The 21,639-nt window shown below is 47.9% G+C and overlaps 1 protein-coding gene across 1 annotated transcript; it reads left to right on the top strand.

Moving 5' to 3' along the window:
• The first annotated feature begins 310 nt into the window (after positions 1-310).
• Positions 311-21,153, top strand: BSPRY (B-box and SPRY domain containing). The gene is made up of 6 exons (XM_047068191.1): positions 311-487; positions 4,568-4,666; positions 11,516-11,746; positions 12,854-12,879; positions 18,421-18,545; positions 19,792-21,153. Exons 1-6 carry the CDS (start codon positions 311-313, stop codon positions 20,316-20,318), a joined length of 1,185 nt encoding a protein of 394 aa, XP_046924147.1. The 3' UTR covers positions 20,319-21,153.
• Positions 21,154-21,639: the final 486 nt, after the last annotated feature.

The raw sequence follows: 21,639 nt of genomic DNA on the forward strand, positions 1-21,639 counted from the left end.
GCTCAATTAAGTTTCCTACGGTCACATTAATGTTTGGTGTTTTATGTTTGTTACAAAACTAACACGTATACAAACGCGATTTAATTCAGCAAAAAAATCACGAAGACAGCCGAAGCGGTTGGACCCTGGGCGGGGATCGGGGCTGGGGCGCGGACGCCTGGCGGCAGTCCACCGGCCGCCAGGGTAGGCCGGCAGGAAGCTGGGCGGCCGGCGCTCGGGGACACCCGTCGGGGGCCGGGGGCGGGGTCAGGGAGGCCCCGCCCAGCAGCCACCTGCGACAGGTGGAGCGCGCGGCGCCGGGCGCTCGGCCATGTCTGCGGAGAGCTCGGGGCCGGAGCCGGGGCCGCTGTGCCCCGAGCACGGCCAGGCTCTGAGCTGGTTCTGCTGCTCCGAGCGACGGCCCGTGTGCGCCGCCTGCACCGGGCTGGGCGGCCGCTGCCGGGGGCACCGCGTCCGCCGGGCCGAGGAGCGCGCGGAAGAGCTGCGGGTGAGCGGGCGGGGGCGCCGGAAGGCGGGGGGCGCCGGAGGGGAGGGGCGCCCGGATGGCGCGCCGTGAGGGGTTTGGCGGAGACCCGGCAGCCGGTCCAGGAGTCCAGGCTCGGCCGTGTCACTGCTGTGGAACGAGGCGGTAAGGGTGTGGCCTCTGGAGTCACGGGAGACGTGAGTTCGAATCCCGCCTCCCGCCCTCCCTTGGAATCTCGTCTCTGAGCCTCAGTGTCCTCACGTGTAGTCTGAGGGCGCAGTTTTGGGGGTTGTTGTGTGATAGACCTAAAGTAATGGGTGAAATGCTCTTTAGCCTACTACAGAGTGGTAGGTCCAGCTGCCCCCTCCTCCTCCGTTGCTGTTTTGGGGGGGGAGAGCCGGGCCTGGCGTTGGGCAGTATGCGGTTCCACTGCTCCAGTTGCCCGGGACAGCGTGTGACCCATCCCCCGCCCTGGTGGAAGCTGACCTGAGATAAAACCCGGCTGTCCTATCCCCTCAGCCCCTGGGCTCAAAGCCCCTCCCCTCGTCCACTCTTCAGGCTTCCTGGTGAGGTGATTTCTTGTCCCTTTCGGGGTTGGCCTTGACTGCACTCCAAGCTGCTTTCACCTGGGTAAAACGGAGGTGGGCGGGTTGGATCTTAGAAGGTTCCTGTTGGGGCGCCTGGGTGGCTCAGTCGGTTGGGCGTTCGACTTCAGCTCAGGTCATGATCTCTCACAGCTCGTGAGTTGGAGCCCTGCATCGGGCTCTGTGCTGACAGCTCAGAGCCTGGATCCTGCTTCGGATTCTGTGTCTCCCTTTCTCTCTGCCCCACTCCCACTCACGCTCTGTCTCTTTCTCTCAAAAATAAATAAACGCTAAAAAATAAAAAAAAATAAAAAATTAAAAGGTTCCTGTTGGACCTCTTAATCTAGAGTTTCTCCCGACCTTCACTCCAGTTTACCCCCCAGGCTGGTCACCTTCATCACCACCCCCCCTTCCCCACCCATCTGCTGAGAATCAGGAGCCCAAGTCACCCTGGGTTTTCCTCCCTCCTTCCGCCCTAGCTGTCACCCCTGGGGATTTCCTTGCCGTTCCATTAAGTGGCTTGATTTCCCCACCCTCACCCAGGTTCTGCCCATCTGTGAGGCCCTGAGGGCTCTCCCTGGGGACTCAGACTGGGGTGTAATAAACACACCCAACTGGCCTAGAGGGATTCACTTATTCAGTGACCCCTAAAAGCTCCTGGTTGGTCCTACTTGTCACCACTATCCATCCTCAATAAGTGGTGATGAAAATCAACTTGGGTAATGTGGTATAATAAACTTGCATAATGGATAGAAACTTTATGAGTACCAAAGCACTTAAATATCCATCATCTCACTCCATCCAGACCAAACTTTTGAAGTGGTATCCTATCTACATTTTACAGATGAGGAAACTGAGGCCCAGAACAGGGCAGTAACTCCTCCAAGGTTCCTCATATTCAGGAGCTGAACCAAGGGAGTCATTGACTAGGCCAGAGAAAATTACCTCTTTGCTTCTGTTGAGACAGGAAGTGATGCTAATGGGTGTGAGATTTTAATAAAACCCTTTTTAAAAAGTTGCCATCAGAGCTGAATCTGAGTGGTAGAAGGGGATGAAGGCTGAGCAAGGGTGGCAGGCCTGGTGCTTGTTTCGAAATGAAGTCAGCCTTCTCTGAACCCCCCTGAAGCCCTAAGCACATTCTTCTCCTCTGCCTGGAGGGAGGTGTTTCTTGCCCTTTCTCCAGTTTTGAGCATATTATGGCATTTGCACACTCTTTCTGCTGTCCTTCTAGCCAGCAAAGACATTTTGCCTCAGGGCAAGATGGTCACTGAACTGGGCACCTGCTCAACTTCTCTCCTCCCTTCTGGATTCTTGTCCTGCAGCTTTTTGGAAGCTAGTCTCAATTTCTTTGGCCCTGTGGTGTGCGGTGATCACAGCTTCCTCCCAGCCAGCCCAGTATTTGTGTGTGTGTGTGTGTGTGTGTGTGTGTGTGTGTGTGTGTGTCTTTCGTTTGTTTGTTCGTTTGTTTGTTTGTTTTCACTTAGTATTTGGACCAGCAAAGTATAAGACTAATTCCTGATTGTGGGGCTGGGGGAAGGCCTTGCAAGGGCTGCCTAGAAGAGGAGCTGAGTTGCCTTTTGACAGATGGAACTGGGGCAAAGCTCCATGGGGAAGTAGTGGAGGAGCTGTTGGCTAGGAAGGAGTTCAAGTTCCTGGAGAAATGGAGTGGAAAAGCAGGGCCTGGCCGTATCTTCTTGGACAAGTCACTTCTATGGGCTTCAGCTTCCTCATTTCTAACAACTCTCCCCTGCTCTCCTGGGGGATGCTCCCAGCTTTGGGGGATGGAAGCCGCTGAACTTGGTGGGGTCAAAGAAGTGGATGTTCATTCATTCAACAAATATTTATTCGGGGCCTCTTATGTGTAGGAGGAACTTTCTTCTAGGTAGTGGGCCATAGACAACAAGTCAATGTCATGGTGCTCATGTTCCAGTGGTGGGGGGAAAAATACAAAAAAGTAAACAAACACATAATATGCAGGCAGAGAGTGATAAATGCAAGGGAGATATATAAGCAGAGTAAGGGAATGGTGTGTGGGGGTGGCCGGAGAGGGCTTGAGAAGGGGTGACCCTGAATGGAGTGGGGGAGGGGACTTGTAGATAGGTGTATATAGGGTACAGTGACTACTGGACGCAGGAGGAGCCACAGGTGCAAAGACACTGTTGTCAGGACAAGTTTTGGTGTGTTTATGGAACAGGAAGAAGGCCGGCGTGGAGAGTGCCAGGAGGTCACACTGGAACAACAGGCAGAGTCACATCAGACAGGGCCTTGTTGGCTAAAGTGAGAAGCTTGATCTCACTGTGAGGATGCTGGAAAGCCATTGGAGGGTTTTGAACGGGGACATGACCTGACCTAATTTCCTTACACAAGGTGGCAGTGGCTAACTGTGGGGGCCAAGCCCAGTAAGGAAGCTCTGATAGCAGCTTTTATGACAGATAATGATGATCTGGGTAGAATAGCAAGAGTGGAGGTGACCAGAAGTGGCCAGAGGGGAGAGAGAGACAGACAGACAGACAGACAGACACTTTGGAGCCGGGGCTGATAGGATTCGCTGAGGGATTGAATACATGCAGGGTTGGAGAGTAACTCCTGGGGTTTGGTTAGGGTAATGAGGTTTTGTTGTTTCACCAACGGGGATAATTTAGGGAAAGGCCGTTTGAGAAGCCATGTTCTTCCACTCAGTTGTGGAGAATCGGGGAGCTCGGTTAGAAGGAGCATTGAGTGAGGGGCGCCTGGGTGGCTCAGTCGGTTAAGCCTCCGACTTTGGCTCAGGTCATGATCTCACAGTTTGTGATGTCGAGTCCCATGTTGGGCTCCGTGCTGACAGCTCAGAGCCTGGAGCCTGCTTCAGATTCTGTGTCTCCCTCTCTCTCTGCCCCTCCCCTGCTCTCTCTCTCTCTCTCTCTCTCAAAATAAATCAACATTAAGAAAAAAAAGGAGCATTGAGTGTATGCAGGAAAGTGACTGTAATGTTGAACCACGGTTTCAGAATAAGGAGAGAATCACCAAAAAAGTGGGTGATGAACACTGAAAGTGGTAAGACTGATATACTGGCGGCTCCCGCTAAGCTGAAGAAAGAATTGTTGGACTGGAGAATCTAGAGTTAGTGATGGAAGTGGTGGAAAGGGTGTGGGCCTTTTTTTTTTTTTTTTAAGTTTATTTATTTTGAGAGAGAGAGATAGCAGGTAAGCAGGGCAGGGGCAGAGAGAGAATCCCAAGCAGGCTCCGCACTGTCATCACAGAGCCCTATGTGGGGCTTGAACTCATGAACCATGAGATCATGACCTGAGCTGAAATCCAAAATCGAGAGTCAGACCCTTAACCAACTGAGCCACCCAGGTGCCCCAGAGGGTGGAACTATTGAAATGAAGATTTTGCAGGTGCTATATTTTTTAGTACTAATGAGGTCTGGGATATGACGGTGGGTGTGAGTGGCTGAGGTGGGATAAAAGGGGAAAATCACTGGGAGAGAGTGAATGGATCCACGAGGATCAAGATGCCATGGGTGTCATTTGTATTGCAGAACAAGATTGTGGACCAGTGTGAGAGGCTGCAGTTTCAGAGTGCCAGCATCACCAAGTATGTGGCTGAGGTCCTGCCAGGAAAGAACCAGGGAGCAGTGGTAGGTAGTTATCTTTCCCCTCTACTCTGGACCCCTCCTAGGATAAGACTCCAGCCTTAGGGGCATGGACTAGCCTAGGATCCCTTCCCAACCTCACAGACTCAAACTGTGCGACTAGCAAAACTGGATGCCCAGGAAGGACGGTTTCCCATCTCTCTGAGCCTTGGTTTTTGCCATCTGGGCAGAGAGGACTATTCCCAGTACCACACTGGGGCAAATACTGCTGGAAAATGACTTTCTTGGGGTAAAGGATCAGGAAGGGTAGCATTCTTCCACCATCTAAGTATTTCGTGGTCAGCCCCTGATTTACAAAATAACTTCAGGACTTTTACACTGAGTATTCTTGATGACGGCCTTACGCAGTAGGTGGCAGTAACATCCCTGTTTACAGATGGGGAAATGGGCCACATAGAGGTTAAGTGACTTGCCCAAGATCCACAGCCTCCTGCCAGAGTCAGTTCCAGGGTCTGGATCTTCAGACTCCCAGGCCAGTGCTCCTTCTGCTACCCCCACTGCGGATCCTTTATTCCGTTGCCCCATTGCCACTGCTGCCTCTTCACTCTCAAGTATGTCCCCCACAGGTAGGGGCTATGAATTCTTTTGCACATCCCCTCCCCTCCCCAACATATACATGGAGCAGGCTTGACACTGTCTTAGTCAAGGTTCTTTTGATTGTGTAGAAGGAAACCCAGTTGAACTAGTACGAGCAAAACTATTCTGTGTCCATTTTTGCTTCTCTTAGCATGATGGTTTCTTTCTTTTTCTCGATCCTTTTTTTTCTCGTTTTTTTTTTTAACATTAAAAATTTTTTTTTTTACTTTAGTGAGAGAGAGAGAGAGAGAGGGAGAGGGAGGGAGTGCAGGCCAGGGAGAGGGGCAGAAAGAGAGAGAGAGAGAGAACGAACCTTAAGCAGGCTCCACCTCAGCATGGAGCCCGATGTGGGACTCCATCCCAGGACCCTGGGATCATGATGTGAGCCGAGTCAGATGCTCAACCAACTGAGCCATCCAGGTGCCCCTTAATTTCTTGCCTTAACTGCACTGGCTAGGACCTGAGTACAGTGTAGCAGATGCTGACTTCAAGGGGTATACTCATCACGTTTCATCATCTATGTATTTATTTAACAAATCTATTGAGTACCCACCACATGCCAAGGGCTGTTGTTCTGTGTGCTAGAGATTCCACAGTGAACAATAAAAACATGTGAAAAATCCTGTTTCTGTGAAACTTACATTGTTGTCAGGGGGGGAAGGATAATAACAATAAATACATGCTATGTCAAAAGTTGAAAGGGGCTACGGAGAAATATAACACGGGAGGAAGGATGTTCCTTGTTGAGAACGGGGTTTGCAGTTATAGATGCTGTGATCAGGAATGACCCAATTAAGTACTGATATTGTATTGATACAAAGTTTACAGAATGGACCATATATCTGGGGGAAGAGTTCTAGAAAGAGGGAATGGCAAGTGCAAAAGCCCTAAGGTGGGAGCGTATCTGGCACATTGGAGGAGCAGCAAGGAGGCCTGAGAGGTTGAAGCAGAGTAAACAGGGGAGAAGGCAATAGGAGGTGAAGTCAGAGAGGCAGGGAGTGGGGGGGGGAGGTGGATAGCATCCAGAGGGGCTTTGCCTTTTGTTTGGGTAAGGTGGGAAGTCACTAGAAATTTCTGAGCACAGTAGGATGACGTGACTTAAGATTAAAAAGGAGCACTCTGGGGGCGCCTGGGTAGCTCAGTCGGTTGGGCGGCCAACTTCGGCTCAGGTCATGATCTCGCGGTCCGTGAGTTCGGGCCCCGCGTCAGGCTCTGTGCTGACAGCTTGGAGCCTGGAGCCTGTTTCGGATTCTGTGTCTCCCTCTCTCTGACCCTGCCCTGTCCATGCTCTGTCTCTCTCTGTCTCAAAAATAAATAAACGTTAAAAAAAAAAAAAAAAAAGGAGCACTCTGGCTGCTGTGTTGAGAAGGGACCATAGGCAGCAAAGGTTAAAGCAGGGAGACTGAGCAGGAAGCTGGTACAGGAATCCAGGTGAAAGTCAAGAGTCCTGTGGACATGAGTGATGGTGAGGAGTGTCTGGATTCTATGTGTATTCTGAAGGGGGAAACAGCGAGATTTGCTGATGGAGTGGATGCAGGCAAGAAAGGGAGAGGAGGCAGGGTAACTCTTAACTTTTTTTTTTTTCCTTAAATTTTTTTACTTGAGAGCTGGGAGGATGGGGCAGCCATTTACCATGGGGGAGAGTTACCCAGAGGTAAGAGTATGGGCATTCATCCATAGAAATGGAAGGCAGAGTATATGGACACAGGTGCAGGTAGATGGGTAGCCTGACCCAGGGCTCGATCCCACGAACCTTGAGATCATGACCTGAGCCAAGATTAAGAGTTGGACACTCAGCCGACTGAGTCACCCAGGCACCTCCTTAAAGTTTTCATTTAAATTCTTGTTTGTGCGTATTTAGTTCTATGCAGTTTTATCACATGTATAGATTCATGTGACCTTTCCCACAACCAAGATACAGAATGGTTCCATCATAAGGATCCCCTGTGTTACCCTTTTATCACCAAACCCCCTCCCCTCCATCCCCTGTATCATTGTTGTACAAAATTCTGAGTTTGGATTGCTAATCTTAGTTTGGGTTTTTAAAAAGGATTTTTGTATCTATACTCAGGAATGAGATTAATTTGTGAATTTCATTTCTTATAGTCCTTTTCATATTTTGGTGTCAAGGTTATATAAACTCTATCCAATGAGTTGGGAAATAGAACTCTATTTTCACTGGAGGAATTTGTGTTAAGATTGGAATCATTGTGCTTTGAATATTTGGTGACATCCCCTGTAAAACTATCTGGGCTTGGTGTTATTTTTGTAGGTAGGTTTTTTTTTTTTTTTTTTTTAATGAATTCTTTTTAGTTGTTGTTTTTTTGTTTATTTATTTTTGAGAGAGAGACAGAGTGTGAGCAGGAGAGGGGCAGAGAGAGAGGGAGACGCAGAATCCAAAGCAGGCTCCAGGCTCTGAGCTGTCAGCACAGAGCCTAAGGCCTGGCTCAAACTCACGAACTGTGAGATCATGACCTGAGCTGAAGTCTGACACTTAACCGACTGAGCCACCCAGGTACCCCTGTAGATAGATTTTTAACTACTGACTCATTTCCAACCATGACTATAGTATTCTTTCTTTTTCTTTGGTTTTAGTAAATTTTTTCTAGATAAATTATATTTTGTCTATTTTAAAATTTAATGGCATAAAGTTGTTCTTAAATTGTGATTAAAGTTGCCACAGTTTTGTCTGTTTTGTTAGTCTTTTTGAAGAACCGGCTTTTAGTATTTTGATCCTCTCTTGTATCTTTCTTTCTTTTTTTTTTAAGTTTGTTTATTTTTTCTAGTAATCTCTACACCCAGTGTGGGGCTTGAACTCATAACACTGAGATCAAGAGTTGCATGCTCTTCCAACTGAGCCAGCGAGGCACCCCTCTTTTGTATCTTTAAATATAAGTATATTATTATTTCCTCTTATCTTTCTTTTTTTTTTTAATTTTTTTATTACATTTATTTACTTTTGATAGAGACAGAGCACAAGTGGGGGAGGGGCAGAGAGAGAGAGGGAGACACAGAATTGAAGCAGGCTCCAGGCTCCGAGCTGTCAGCATAGAGCCCGACGTGGGGCTTGGACCCACGAACCGTGAGATCATGACCTGAGCCGAAGTCGGATGCTTAACTGACTGAGCCACCTAGGCGCCCCTTTCCTCTTATCTTTCAAATTTTTTTCTTTCTAATTTTTTAAAAATATATTCCATTGTTTTATAACTCCCTTAGCTGAACACAGTCTACACATTTTAGTCTGACTTCTTTCTCAAGGTCAGCATTTAGGCCAAATATTTCCTTCTAGGTATTGCTAGAGGTACCTCTCACAAATTTGATGCAAATTTTCATTCAGTTATAAGTTGTTGGGTTTTTTTTCTTTTTACAGTTTATTTATTTACTTAGAGAGATAGCATGAGCAGGAGAGGGGTAGACAGAGAGGGAGAGAGAGAACCCAAGTAGGCTCCGCACGGTCAGCACAGAGCTGGATGCCGTGCTCCATCCCATGAACTGTGAGATCAGGACCGGAGCTGAAGTCAGATGCTTAACCCACTGAGCCACCAGGTGCCCCTTTCCCACTAATTTCTAACTTAACTGCATTATAGTCTGCATATCAGTTGTTTGAAATTTGTTGAGACTTGCTTTATACCCTAAAACATGGTCACTTTAGGTAAATGTTTTTCTGTACTTAACAATATTTTTTTCTGCTAGGTTTACTGACTGCTGACAGGGGCATTTATAGTTTCACATCATGCTGTGGACTTGTCTATTTTTCCTAATAATTCTGTCCATATTTTGGTTTTCTTTCCTTTTATTTCAACTTCTCTATGTACTTACATTTTAGGCGTATCTTATTATTTTATTTAAAGAAAAAAAATTTTTAATGTTTGTTTACTTTTGAGATAGACACAGAGTGTGAGTGGGGGAGGGGCAGGGAGAGAGGGAGACCCAGAATCCGAAACGGGCTCCAGACTCAGCTGTCAGCACAGAGCCCGACGTGGGATTTTAACTCACTGACCGCGAGATCATGACCTGAGCCAAAGTCGGACGCTTAACCGACTGAGCCACCCAGATGCCCCTTAGGTGTGTCTTATAACTGGGTTTTGTTTCCTTTTTTAAAAAATCCAATCTGAAAAAAAAAAAAATTCAATCTGATAATCTCTGCCTTTTACCTAGGGAGTTTAAACAGTCTATCACTATTGTGGTTGCTGATACACTTGGATTTATAGCTATCATTTTGTTTTCTGTATAGTAGAAACATATAGGAGTTTCTATGCTTTTTCTATGCTTTTTCTTCCTTTCTTGTCTTTTGGGTTAATCAACCCCTCCTCTGTCTTTGTCCCTACATTCTTGGGGTGCCCGGGTGAATCAGTTGGTTGAGCGTCTGCTCAGGTCATGATCTCATGAGCTCACTGTTTATGAGTTTGAGCCCCACATCGGGATCTGCGTTGACAACCTGGAGCCTGCTTTGGATCCTCTGTCTCCCTTTTCTTTCTCCCCCTCCCCCGTGTGTTCTGTCTGCCTCACTCTCTCTCTCTCTTTCTCTCCCTCTCTCAAAAATAAACGTATAAAAAAAGTTATACGTTCTACTTATGGTCTATTTTTGGTACCATTAAGATTTTAACACAAATATTTAATGTTTCAAATGACTCAACCTGAGTAATACAAGTACCATAAGAATGCTTTAACCTAGTAACCCCTCTGGTCTTACATGTTGTCCAATATTTTAGTTAAAGTACATCTTTTAATAAATTCTCCCATTCATAAGAAATATTCCATTTCTGATTAGAGATGTCTTTATTGGGACATGGTAAGTTGAAAGGAGTGTAAAATTTTAAAATAAATCACAAGCTGCATTCAGGGCAGTTGAGTCTCTGCTCTCAATTACTCTGCTTTTCAGTTTCCTTTCTACTTTTGGACCCCAGGGGATTTCCTTTATTTAGCTGCCAGAGCACCTTCACTTTTAAAAGGATGCTTTGGACTGTTCCCAGCATTTCTGTGTTTGGTTTTAGGATGGTGTTTAGTTTATTCTGGCATATCTTTGGAAAGGGAAGTTTTTTTTCTCTACTCTCCTTTTCTGGGAAACAGTGAAGAAATGTATCGAAATTGATTACGGTCTTCTAGTTGGAGAATATCTGATGCATCTCGGGCGAGGGTCTGTTCTTGAACCTGATCGCATACATAGAACAAACACTGAGTACAGACACCCACCTCTGTGGGCAAGGCAGCAAGGTGGGATAGAGAGAACAACAGCTCATGTTATCACTTATGTGCCAGGCTTTGTTCTGTTAACTTTGTATGTAGTAACTCATTTAATCCTCACACTAACCTTATGAGGTAGGTACTATTATTCTACTCCTTTAACAGATTAGAAAGCTGAAGCACAGGGAAGACAAGTAACTAACATGCTCAACTATTCCACAGGTGGTAAGTAGATGGACTAAGATTTAAATCTAGGCACAGTGTCTAAAGCCTGATTTCCTAAGTACTTGTGTTATGTGGTCTCAGGGAACACTGAAATTGGAGTCCAAACTCCTGGGTTCACTTAGGCCATTCATTCTCTTCCTCTTCATTTGGCAAACTGTGGGTCTCTGTTTCTTCTGTAAAGCAGGGACCATTATCTCCTGCACTTGGCCTGTGAGTGCTACCAAGATATGTTTGACTTAGTCAGGAAAACTTTCCCCTCAGTCATTCAGTAAATATTTGAGTACTTCCTGTGTGCCAGACACTGTGCTAATTACTAGGAGTCACATCAACGTCACTGGAGAATTGATTTCGTGCCTCCTGTGTGACAGATAAGAATTCTACCAAGGAAGCCATGGGAGTGGACAGATCTAGGAAGTAATGAGCTTTTTTCACTCAGACAGAGTCAGAATATCAACTGGACTTCTGTTGGTATGGATCCTGTTGATGGGGATGACTTTGTAGGCCTTCTGCTCGGCAGTTCTACAGTTCTCTGACCTTGGTCCCTTGGCCTTGGTATTGTCAGCTGGGAGATAATGGGTTCTAGTTGACCTCTAGACCATGCCCAGCTCTTCGATTCTGCGATCCTGCCTCTGTGAGATATGACCTGGATGTCTGGATCTCACATTTCTTTACCCTAAACCAGATTTGGGAACTCTTAAGGCTGAGATGGCTTAAACACAGTTTCTTCCATTACCGTGCCCGTGGCGGACATTGCAAATCAATCCCAGCATTCCTAAACACTGAGCCCAAGTCCTCTTCATCTTGACTGGGCTTTGCCAGGACCCGATTCCTTGTCTTATCCCTCATCAGAGCACGGCCAGCGCGGCACGGGAACTGGTCATCCAGAGGCTGGGTCTGGTGAGGAGTCTGTGCGAGAGTGAGGAGCAGCGGTTGCTGGAACGGGTACACGGCGAAGAGGAGCGGGCCCACCAGAGTATCCTGACACAGCGAGTACACTGGACTGAGGCACTGCAGAAGCTCGACACCATCCGGACCAGCCTGGTGGACATGCTCACCCACCTGGATGACCTCCAGTTGATTGTAAGTCAGGCAGGGGTGAGGACACAACCAGTGAATCAAATACCCCCAAAGTTTAAAACATCGAGAATGTTTATGAGGTAGGAGCTGGGTAGATAAGGATACTTTGGAGCAGGGATGAAGCAAGGGAATAAAATTATATGGATTTTTTTTTTTTTTTTGTACCTGACAGCTATTCTTTCAATAGTGAGCAAGTATTTACTGAGTATCTGCTATGTGCCATTGTGCCACAGGGTGGAGTTATAGGATACAGCTGTTAGTACCACCCCACAGCTTTAAGAAATACACAAACTGACAACTAGGATAATGGAGGGTTATGGCCCATAGTAGAGGACCTCACAGTCCAGGCTTGGGGGTGGCAGTGGTCAGGGTGGGCTTCCTGGATGGAGTAACCCAGAAGCCGGAGCCTGAGAGATAAGAGGAGCAGCTACGTTAAAGGAAATGGAGAGGAAGAGAGGGTTCACAAATGTGTAGGGGGAGGGAACTGACAAGACGTCCTTAATCTGACCACCCAGAAACTACTATGGTTAATATTTTGGTACATATCCTTGCAAAATACTTTATATAGATATGCAGATACTTGCTGTTTTAATGGGCTGGTTTGACATCGGAGTAAACATGCCACAAAGAGAAATGAGGATGTGGAACAACTGAGCTGTTCTTCACTGTGGTTCAAGTAGGGCAGTTTGTGGAATGCCCTAGATTGTGCATTCATTTAGCCACACAGCTTTCAGGGACACAGTACATTCTGTCCCAAACACTGGGACAGTCACATTAGAGGATTCAGTAAGAGTGCCAGCCATCTAGGAGCTGACAGTCTTGGTGGGGGTGAAATGTTAGTAAATATGTGAGTGTCCTCAAGTGTTACTTAGGGAAACTGGGGATGCCATGGGGCACAGCAGACAGTGATTCATTCTGAGTGCACGATGGGAAGGTGCGCAGAGAAGAACCCAGATAGCTTTGTTTTGGGTCTTCAAGCAGGAATAGCATTCTTGTCCTAGGGTCTGTCCACATGGCACATGTCCTCCATATGCCAGTTGAGTACGTTCAAGTCTTGACTACCTGCTGACATCCTGGTTCCAAGCCTGACTCTGTTTTCTTTTCTCACAGCAGAAGGAACAGGAGATTTTTGAAAGGTGAGTATGGCCCCGTAATTTGCTTGGGCAGTCACGGAAACCATTGCATTCAGGCCCTGCTGCTCTTGGGAGAAAGCCCAAGGCGTGCAGCTGAGTGGCTTCCCTGGAGTCATGCTCCACGGATAGGAGTCTTCCTGCCCCTAACTTGGAGAACTGCTTTAGATCCATGTGGAAGGGTAGTGAAATAAATACTTATTAATCAGAGGTTGGCCATAGGCTTTCTTAAATGTTATCCTATGAAAAAAAATACCCAGGGGTGCCTGCGTGGCTCAGTCGATTAATCATCCGACTCCTGATCTCAGCTCAGGTCTTGTGCTCAGGGTTGTGAGTTCAAGCCCTATGTTGGGCTCCATGTGGGGTGTGAAGCCTACATTAAAAAAAAAAAAAAATCCAGTTACCCTGTTGGAGTGTTTTACATCCCCCATCTACAGATGAAAATACTGATGTTCCAAGATGGGCAGGGACTTGCCTAAGCCCCAGAGTTGGGGCATGGACCGATACCCAACACCTGTCCCACCGCTGTCTTCCCTGCCTCACTCTCCCCTTCTCTGACAAAAGAATCTTTGAGGGGCATCTGGGTGGCTCAGCCAGTTAAGCATCTGACTCCTGATTTCGGCTCAGATCATGATCTCACGGTTCTTGAGTTTGAGCCCCTCGTTGGGCTCTGCGCTGACAGCGTGGAGCCTACTTAGGATTCTCTCTCTTTCCGTCTCTTTCTGCTACTTCCCTGCATCTTCTCTCTCTCTCTCCCCCCCCTCCCCCTCTCTCTCCCTCCTTTCCTCTCTCTCTTTCTCTCAAATAAATAAACTTTAAAAAAAAAGAATCTTTGAAACTTAAGTCTGTATTACCACTCAAAATTTGCATTTTAATTAAGCAGTTATAAAAGCATTTCACCGAGTTCTTCCTAGGTCCTGAAAAGCTGAGAGCCAAGAGCCTGAGGAAGTAGCCAAGAAGATGTAATTTTCCAGGCAAAGAAATTAAATTCTTGGGGCGCCTAGCTGGCTCAGTGGGAGGAGCATGTGATTCAGTCTCGGGGTTGTGAGTTTGAGCCCCACGTGGGGTGTAGGGATTACTTAAATAAAACTTTAAAAAAAAAAAAAAGGCTAAGGAACAATTCCAGATTAAAAGAGACCAGATGAATCAAGAAACAAACAAAAACCCACACCAAACACTTTTAAGAACTTCTGTGGCACAAGTGGCCACGTTTCTATGCACTGGATGTCAGATATAATAGTAGTATGTCAACGTTAAATTTCTGAACTTAATAGGGTTTCTGTAGTTGTGTAAGAGACTGTCTTTGTTCTTGAGAAAAAGATGCTGAAGTATTGAGACATGAAAGGTCTCACTTTCTGCAACTTATTCTCAAATAGGTCAGAAAAAAAATAAGTGTCATATATTCACTCATTAAATAGATAGGAAGAGAATGAGCAACAGACCAAGAAAGAGAGCAGATTTTTTTTTTTTTTTCAACGTTTATTTATTTTTGGGACAGAGAGAGAAAGAGCATGAACGGGGGAGGGGCAGAGAGAGAGGGAGACACAGAATCGGAAGCAGGCTCCAGGCTCTGAGCCATCAGCCCAGAGCCTGACGCGGGGCTCGAACTCACGGACCGCGAGATCGTGACCTGGCTGAAGTCGGACGCTTAACCGACTGCGCCACCCAGGCGCCCCAGAGAGCAGATTTTTTAAAAAGAAAAAAAAATTCTTACGTCTTCGGTGAGAGATTGTAGAGCTGTACTTGAGGAGCACAGCAGGGGAGGGCAGGGGGGCGTGCAGAGGGTTTGAAGCAGACTGCTGACAGCAGAGAGCCCGATGCAGGGCTCAAACTCATGAACTGTGAGATCACGACTTGAGCCAAAGTTGGATGCTTAACTGACCGAGCCACCTAGGTGCCCCCATTCTTACACATTTTTATATTTACAAAAATTTTTAATGTTTATTTATTATTTAGAGAGAGAGAAAGAGAGACAGAGTGTGAGTGGGGAGGGGCAGAGAGGGAGACAAAATCCGAAGCAGGCTCCAGGCTTTGAGCTGTTAGCAGAGAGCTTGAACTCACGAACCACAAGATCATGACCTGAGCCGAAGTTGGACACTTAACCGACTGAGCCACCCAGGTGCCCCTATTTTTATATTTAAATTTCAGCAGTAATACATGTGCATGAGAGAAAGACAAAACATGCCACCAATATAAAAACATGTAAAATTTCAAATGTCTCAGGGCACCTGGCTGGTTGAGATGGTAGAGTATGTGACTCTTTATCTCAGGGTCATGAGTTTGAGCCTCATGTTGGTCATAGAGATTACTTAAAAAAGTTGAAACATTGTAAGTGTCTCCATCACCCCTTCCCAATCCTGTTCCCTGGAGGTGATCAGTTTTAACAGCCAGATGTGTGTGTCTTGTGGACTTTCCTATGTAGATAGAATCCTAGGGGTGGTTACCACTCAAAAAAATTTTTTTAAGTTTATTTATTTTGTGAAAGGAAGTGGGGGGAGAGGCAGAGAGAGGGAGAGACAGAATCCCAAGCGGGCTCCGTGCCCTCAGCACAGAGCCCGACACGGGGCTCGAACTCACGAACTGTGAGATCATGACCTGAGCCGAGATCAAGTGTCAGACACTTAACCGACTGAGCCACCCAGGCACCCCTAAAATAAATTTTTTTTTTTACCAGTTTGGTTTGTTTTATACTTGCTGTTCTTGAACTTACCAGGTTCTTTTGGAATCTCTCCATATCAGTATGTATAGATGTATGTCACTCTTTGGAAAGTCTGTGAAGCGATGCCCCCAATTTTATTGTCTCCTTTAAAGGCTTAGCTTGTTCCTGCTTTTTCCCTCTTAGAATCATTCCACACGTCTGCTAGTCTTTCCTTTCTCCTTTACCTTCTTCATCTTCCTCTAAAACTGTCTTGTCTTTAATTTCAAGTTGCTCTGTGTTTTTGAAAAAAAAAACTGATCTTTGATTTTTTTGTTTTGAAATATTTCAAACATAGAGAAGAGTTGCAAAAATAGTACAACAAACTGTCCCTAGAAAGCTCTATTGTTAACATTTTGCCACATCTGCTCTCTTTCTTGGTCTGTTGGTCATTCGCTTCCTATCTATTTAATGAGTGAATACTTAACACTTTTTCTTCTGACCTATCCGAGAGTAAGTTGTAGAAAGTGAGACCTTTTTCAGCATCCTCTCTCAAGAACAAAGACAATCTCGGGGCGCCTGGGTGGCACAGTCGGTTAAGCGTCCGACTTCAGCCAGGTCACGATCTCGCGGTCCGGGAGTTTGAGCACCGCATCGGGCTCTGGGCTGATGGCTCAGAGCCTGGAGCCTGTTTCCGATTCTGTGTCTCCCTCTCTCTCTGCCTCTCCCCCGTTCATGCTCTGTCTCTCTCTGTCCCAAAAATAAATAAACGTTGAAAAAAAAAAAAAAAAAAGAACAAAGACAATCTCTTACACAACTACAGGAACCTTCAGAAAATTTAATGTCGACATAATACTATTATATCTGACATACAGTCCGTATTTAAATGTTGCCAGTTGTGCCACAAAAGTTCTTAAGTGTTTGGTATGGTTTTTGTTTCCTGAACCATCTGGTCTCTCTCTGTCTTTTTTTTAATGTTTAATTTATTTTTGAGAGAGAGAGAGAGAGAGAGACAGAGTGCAAGTGGGGGAGGGGCAGAGAGAGAGGGAGACACAGAATCCAAAGCAGGCTCCAGGCTCCGAGCTGTCAGCACAGAGCCCGACACTGGGCTCGAACTCACGAACCGTGAAATCATGACCTGAGCCGAAGTCAGACGCTAAACCGACTGAGCCCCCCCAGGCGCCCCCCCCCCCAATCTGGTCTCTTTTAATCTGGAATTGTTCCTTAGCCTTTGGTTTTTTGTTTTTTTTTTTTAAGTTTTATTTATTTAAGTAATCTCTCTACCCAACATGGGGCTCGAACTCACAACCCTGAGATCAAGAGTTGCATGTTCCTCTGACTAAGCTGGCCAGGCGCCCCTGTTCCTTAACCTTTTAAAACAACAACAACAACAAAATACTTTTAAAGAGCCTAGAACAGTTTTATAGAATATCCCTCAGTTTTGATTTATCTGCTGGTGCCACATCCACGTCTGGGCTCGGCCCTGGCTGCCACAGCAACAGGTCCGGCCGCACAGACAGGCATTCGGATCCCAGCCCCACCGCACTCCCACTCCTTTGGGGTCACAGATTCCCCTTCTGAACCATGGGGTGCCGGACCAGCTGGTTGTCTAGACGCTAGTGTCTGCCACTGGCCCCAGCTTTGCCTCGGGTTAGCTCAGCGCTGCCAACACAGGCGCTCCTCTTTCCTCCCCGCCTGATGGCTGGGGCTTCTCCAGCCCCAACTTCAGCGCTTTGAGAAGATGGCAACAGACCCTCTCTTGTCCTGACCACAAAGGGCCTTTGTTACCACAGCCTGCTCTCAGCTTTCCTAGGGCTCTGTCCATCTTGCTCCTCCCAAGCCAGGACAGTCAGTGACAGTCTCGCAAAGAGCTTGCATCCCTAAGGAGACATGCCCCACCCTCTCTCCCTGCTCCTTCACTGTGGGCAGGGCCAGGAGATTTGGGGAAGAGTGCGTGCCCTCAGAACTGCTGCCTGATCTCAGGGTTGGGGGCGGTGGCAGAGCTCTTTCTCAGCACCCAGTTCAGGTGTCTGCAAAGCTCAGTGATGGACCCTCACTTTGTCCTACACCCCTTAATCACTTTCATTTTAGATCAAGGGGGAAATTATGTTGAGGGGTGCCTGGACTCCAGACTGGGTTTGTTCTATTTCTGCATGGAGGCAGCACTTGAACCCAGCTCCCCTTTTTAAGCGGAGTGCGTTCTCTGAATCTCTGTTCTTTCCTGTCAAATGGGATAACAACTACCTCCCAGGTTATAGCAAAGATTACGTGAGATTCTACAGAGAAAACCTGGATGCTTAATAAATGGTAATTCTGCCCTCTTAGGCATCTTCTGTTCCCATATTCCCTCCAGCCAAACCCAGTGCCCTTCTGAGCCAAGGAGAGGTAGCTATTGGGAGCAAAGCACCAGAACTTATTTATGGTTCGGGTGATAACTGATAGTCCCTTCTTGTGGGATCTCTCAAAGGTGTTTGCATTTTAAGAGCAGAGGAGCGGCTGTACCTTCTGACCAAACCAATAGGTTTTGCTGCAGTAGGTTTTGGAAGGAGGTGAGATTTTCTCTGCACAGGATGGGGGAGTGGAAAGACTGGGGTGTAAGAGGCTCAGGTCGCATCCCTGCTCTGCTGCTAACTTAGAGACATAGCAGGTTGCTTCCCCTGCAGAGCAGACAGACTCCAAGTTCTACCACTGGCACCAAATATTTACTTCCCTGGAAATCATCTGCCTGGTTGGAATTAATGTTCCGGTGGGGGGGGGGCATACGGGGAAAACCCGTTTTTCTGTTTGGCTCAAACTTCCTTTGGGAGCTCCTGTGTGGGGCTGGCTGCCAATCTGGGGGTCACCCTCATGGGAAGAGGATTTTATTTATTTCTGTCTAGTTTTTTGTTTGTTTGTTTGTTTTCCTCCACAAGGACTGAGGAAGCAGAAGGCATTTTGGATCCCCAGGAGTCGGACAAGTTAAACTTTAATGAGAAGTGCATTCGGAGCTCACTACTTACCCAACTCTGGGTGACCGCGGTTCTCGGGTCCCTCTCAGGTTAGGAGCTGTTAGGGCCCAGCATCAGCTGAACACCTGGCTGGCTGGCTGGCTGGCTGACTGGCTGGGGGGTTGCTGCTGGGTCAGGCTGGGGACCAGAGCATCTGGCTCGGTAGCTAAGCACCGAGTGACGCTGGATGCAGCCTTGTTGGTGGAGCCAAGGTTCTGGACGGGCTTGGGGCAGCTGGGCCAGGTCCTTTCCGTTTCCAGACTAAACTGCTCTGTTGGGCCTAAGTGATATCTTGTTCCCAGAAATCACATCTATGTCCTGCCCTAGTGGGACAGCTCAGTATTCTTAATTGGAACCTTAGTTTCTCTTTAAAAAGAGATCACTGATGGCCAACTGGAAAGCATCTGGAGCGAGAACGGCGCTGCCTGGATTCACCTCACTTGTTCACTTAAACGCTGCTGACTCAGGCAGACCGTGGCCTGGCCTTGTGCCGTATGCTAAGGCCTCAGATGTGAATGCCACACGGTCTTTCCCTGCAGGAATTCCCTCCTAGTGCCAAAGTTCTCAAAGCAGAATCCCCCAAGCTAGATGGAAGCTTCTGTGTTCCTAGTTGTCGTGTTTGCACAATTCACAGAGAGGTTTGGTTAACGGATTGAATTTTTCCTCAGTTTTAGCCCTCCTCCCCCATGGGTTAGCCTAAAATTTTTCGTACAAGCTATAGCTTGTCTTCTGTAGATGCTGGTATCAGAGAGTGCCCAATTTGCCAGCAGTCCCATTTAGTTAGTTGTTGGAAAAGTGCGTATCTGATGCTTCCTGGCTCCCAGGGGTCATTCCCCCAGGACAGGTCTGATCTGGAGGCCACAGATAGGCCCAGCTGGAATCACTGCAGTCGATGTCGGATGCTAGATGTAGGAACAAAATCTTCATTTTGCCCTGCTCCCAACTAGGTGTGTGACTTTGGGCAACTTGCTTCTCCTCTCCTCTCTGGGCCTTATTTCTAGTTTACAGATGAGGATCCTGGACTAATAGTAACTACTGTTATCATGGCCACAATTTATTGAGCACCTATTAATACTGGGCGCTTTGTAGGTATCATCTCATTTAGTCCTCATGTCCACCCTGTGGTAAGTCCTATTTATCCCCATTTTACAGATGAGGGAACTGAGGCTCAGAGAGAGTAAATGGCTTGCCTGAGGTAACACTGCCACTGGGTGGTGAGGGAGCCCTTTGCTGCCTGGCAGGACCAGGTTAGGGCTGAGGTTGGCCTTGGGCAACTCTGAGAATTGTTTCTGGCAGGCACAGAGGACGTGCGTATTGATGAGAGGACCGTCAGCCCCTTCCTGCAATTGTCAGACGATCGAAGGACCCTGACCTTCAATGCCAAGAAGTCCAAGGCCTGTGCAGATGGCCCGGAGCGCTTTGACCACTGGCCCAATGCCCTGGCCGCCACCTCCTTCCAGGCTGGGCTGCACACCTGGATGGTGAACGTCCAGAACAGTTGTGCCTATAAGGTGGGTGTGGCCTTAGGCCAGCTGCCCCGAAAGGGCTCTGGCAATGACTCCCGGCTGGGCCACAACGCCTTCTCCTGGGTCTTCTCCCGCTATGACCAGGAGTTTCGTTTCTCGCACGCTGGGCAGCACGAGTCCCTGGCACTGCTGCGTTGCCCCGCCCAGCTGGGCGTGCTATTGGACTTGCAGGCACAGGAACTGCTGTTCTACGAGCCGGCCTCGGGTACGGTGCTCCACACCCACCACGCGCCCTTTTCTGGGCCCCTCTTCCCGGTCTTTGCCGTGGCCGACCAGACCATTTCCATCATCCGCTGACCTTTGGCCACGGGGAGCCCAGGCCTCCTCCCTACTACGCCTCCAGGCCATGTTCCTGCCCAGTGTCCTTTTCCCAAATGTTGCCCTGAAGGGACAGCTTCAGGAGGGGTAGGGATCCATTTCAGATCTGGGTACAGCTGTTAAGTGCGAGGTATCTACAGTAGGCCTGCTACTCCCTGGCCTTAGTCTCCCAAATCCACCATACTTCAGCTCCTCCGAGGGTGTCTCGTTCACCACTTTATCTCTGGCATCCGGCATGGTGGCTGGTGCCTAGTGATTGTGCAATAAATATTTGGCGAATGTATGGATGGATGGAAAGGTGCCTGGGTGTATGTGGTAGACTCTTCTGGGAAAGCACAGCCTTCCAGCCCTCTGCCCCCAGCTTGGAGCATGTCCTGTGGCTGAAACTCTTTCATCCCTCAGTTTGGTGCTTCTCAGTCCTTTTCCTGACAAGGCACAGAGAGAACATCTTTTTCTAGCACACGAGGACAACCTGAAAGGGATCCCAAACTCCTGCTAGGCTGCTCTTGGCCACAGGGGGGCGCTGTGTCCCACCAGGTCCAGCCTGATGGTTCAGAAGACTGAAGGGATCCTACCTACAGGTAACTCGACCGCAGCACATCCATTGGCAGCTCTGCCTCAGACTTGGCAGCTGAGCTCGGCTGTGCCCACCTGTGGTCACAGGGACGAACTTTTCCCCCACCAAACCCCCCCCTCCCTGCCCAACATAATGTGGAGACCTGGGGTAAGGGCTTCAAGTCCTATAGAGAGCTGAGGGAGTAAGAGGGCCAGCCTTACCGAACACGTATGTTATTAAAGGTTTTACAAGATTGAAGTTTCTTCCATGTTCTTTGCTGGTAATTGGGCAAATCTCCCAAGTGCCAGCTCACGTCTTAAGAGGTGCACTTGCTAGGAAATCAAGGTCTTCCTCACCCGCGTCCGCATTCCCAGCTCAGCACACACAGCCAAAAGAGCCCTGAGACGGTTTCGTGCCCTGCGTGGCTGGCACCGAGGGCAAGTCCCTTCCTGTTCTCTGAGGTCATATTAGACCAGTGGTCTTCACAGTGGTTTTATCTGGGAACACGGTTCAAAGGCAATCTTACCTACAACTTCAGGCCCCTGGGCTCAAAGATGTAGAGCCTGATGCAGGGCTCTAACTCACAAACTGCGAGATCATGACCTGAGCCAAAGACACTTAACTGACCTGAGCTACCCACGCGCCCCTAAGACATGGAATCTTTAAAACCTAGCTAGCTTACGTCCGTCCTTCAGTCTCCAACGACTCCCCCTGTTTCCTACACTCCTGTCACCTCAAGCTCCA

This window comes from Lynx rufus, unplaced genomic scaffold (genome assembly GCF_022079265.1).
Source record: "Lynx rufus isolate CCGP_SWC_20201006 ecotype Redwood Valley unplaced genomic scaffold, mLynRuf1.p SCAF_10, whole genome shotgun sequence".
In the NCBI taxonomy this organism is placed as follows: Eukaryota; Metazoa; Chordata; class Mammalia; order Carnivora; family Felidae; genus Lynx; species Lynx rufus.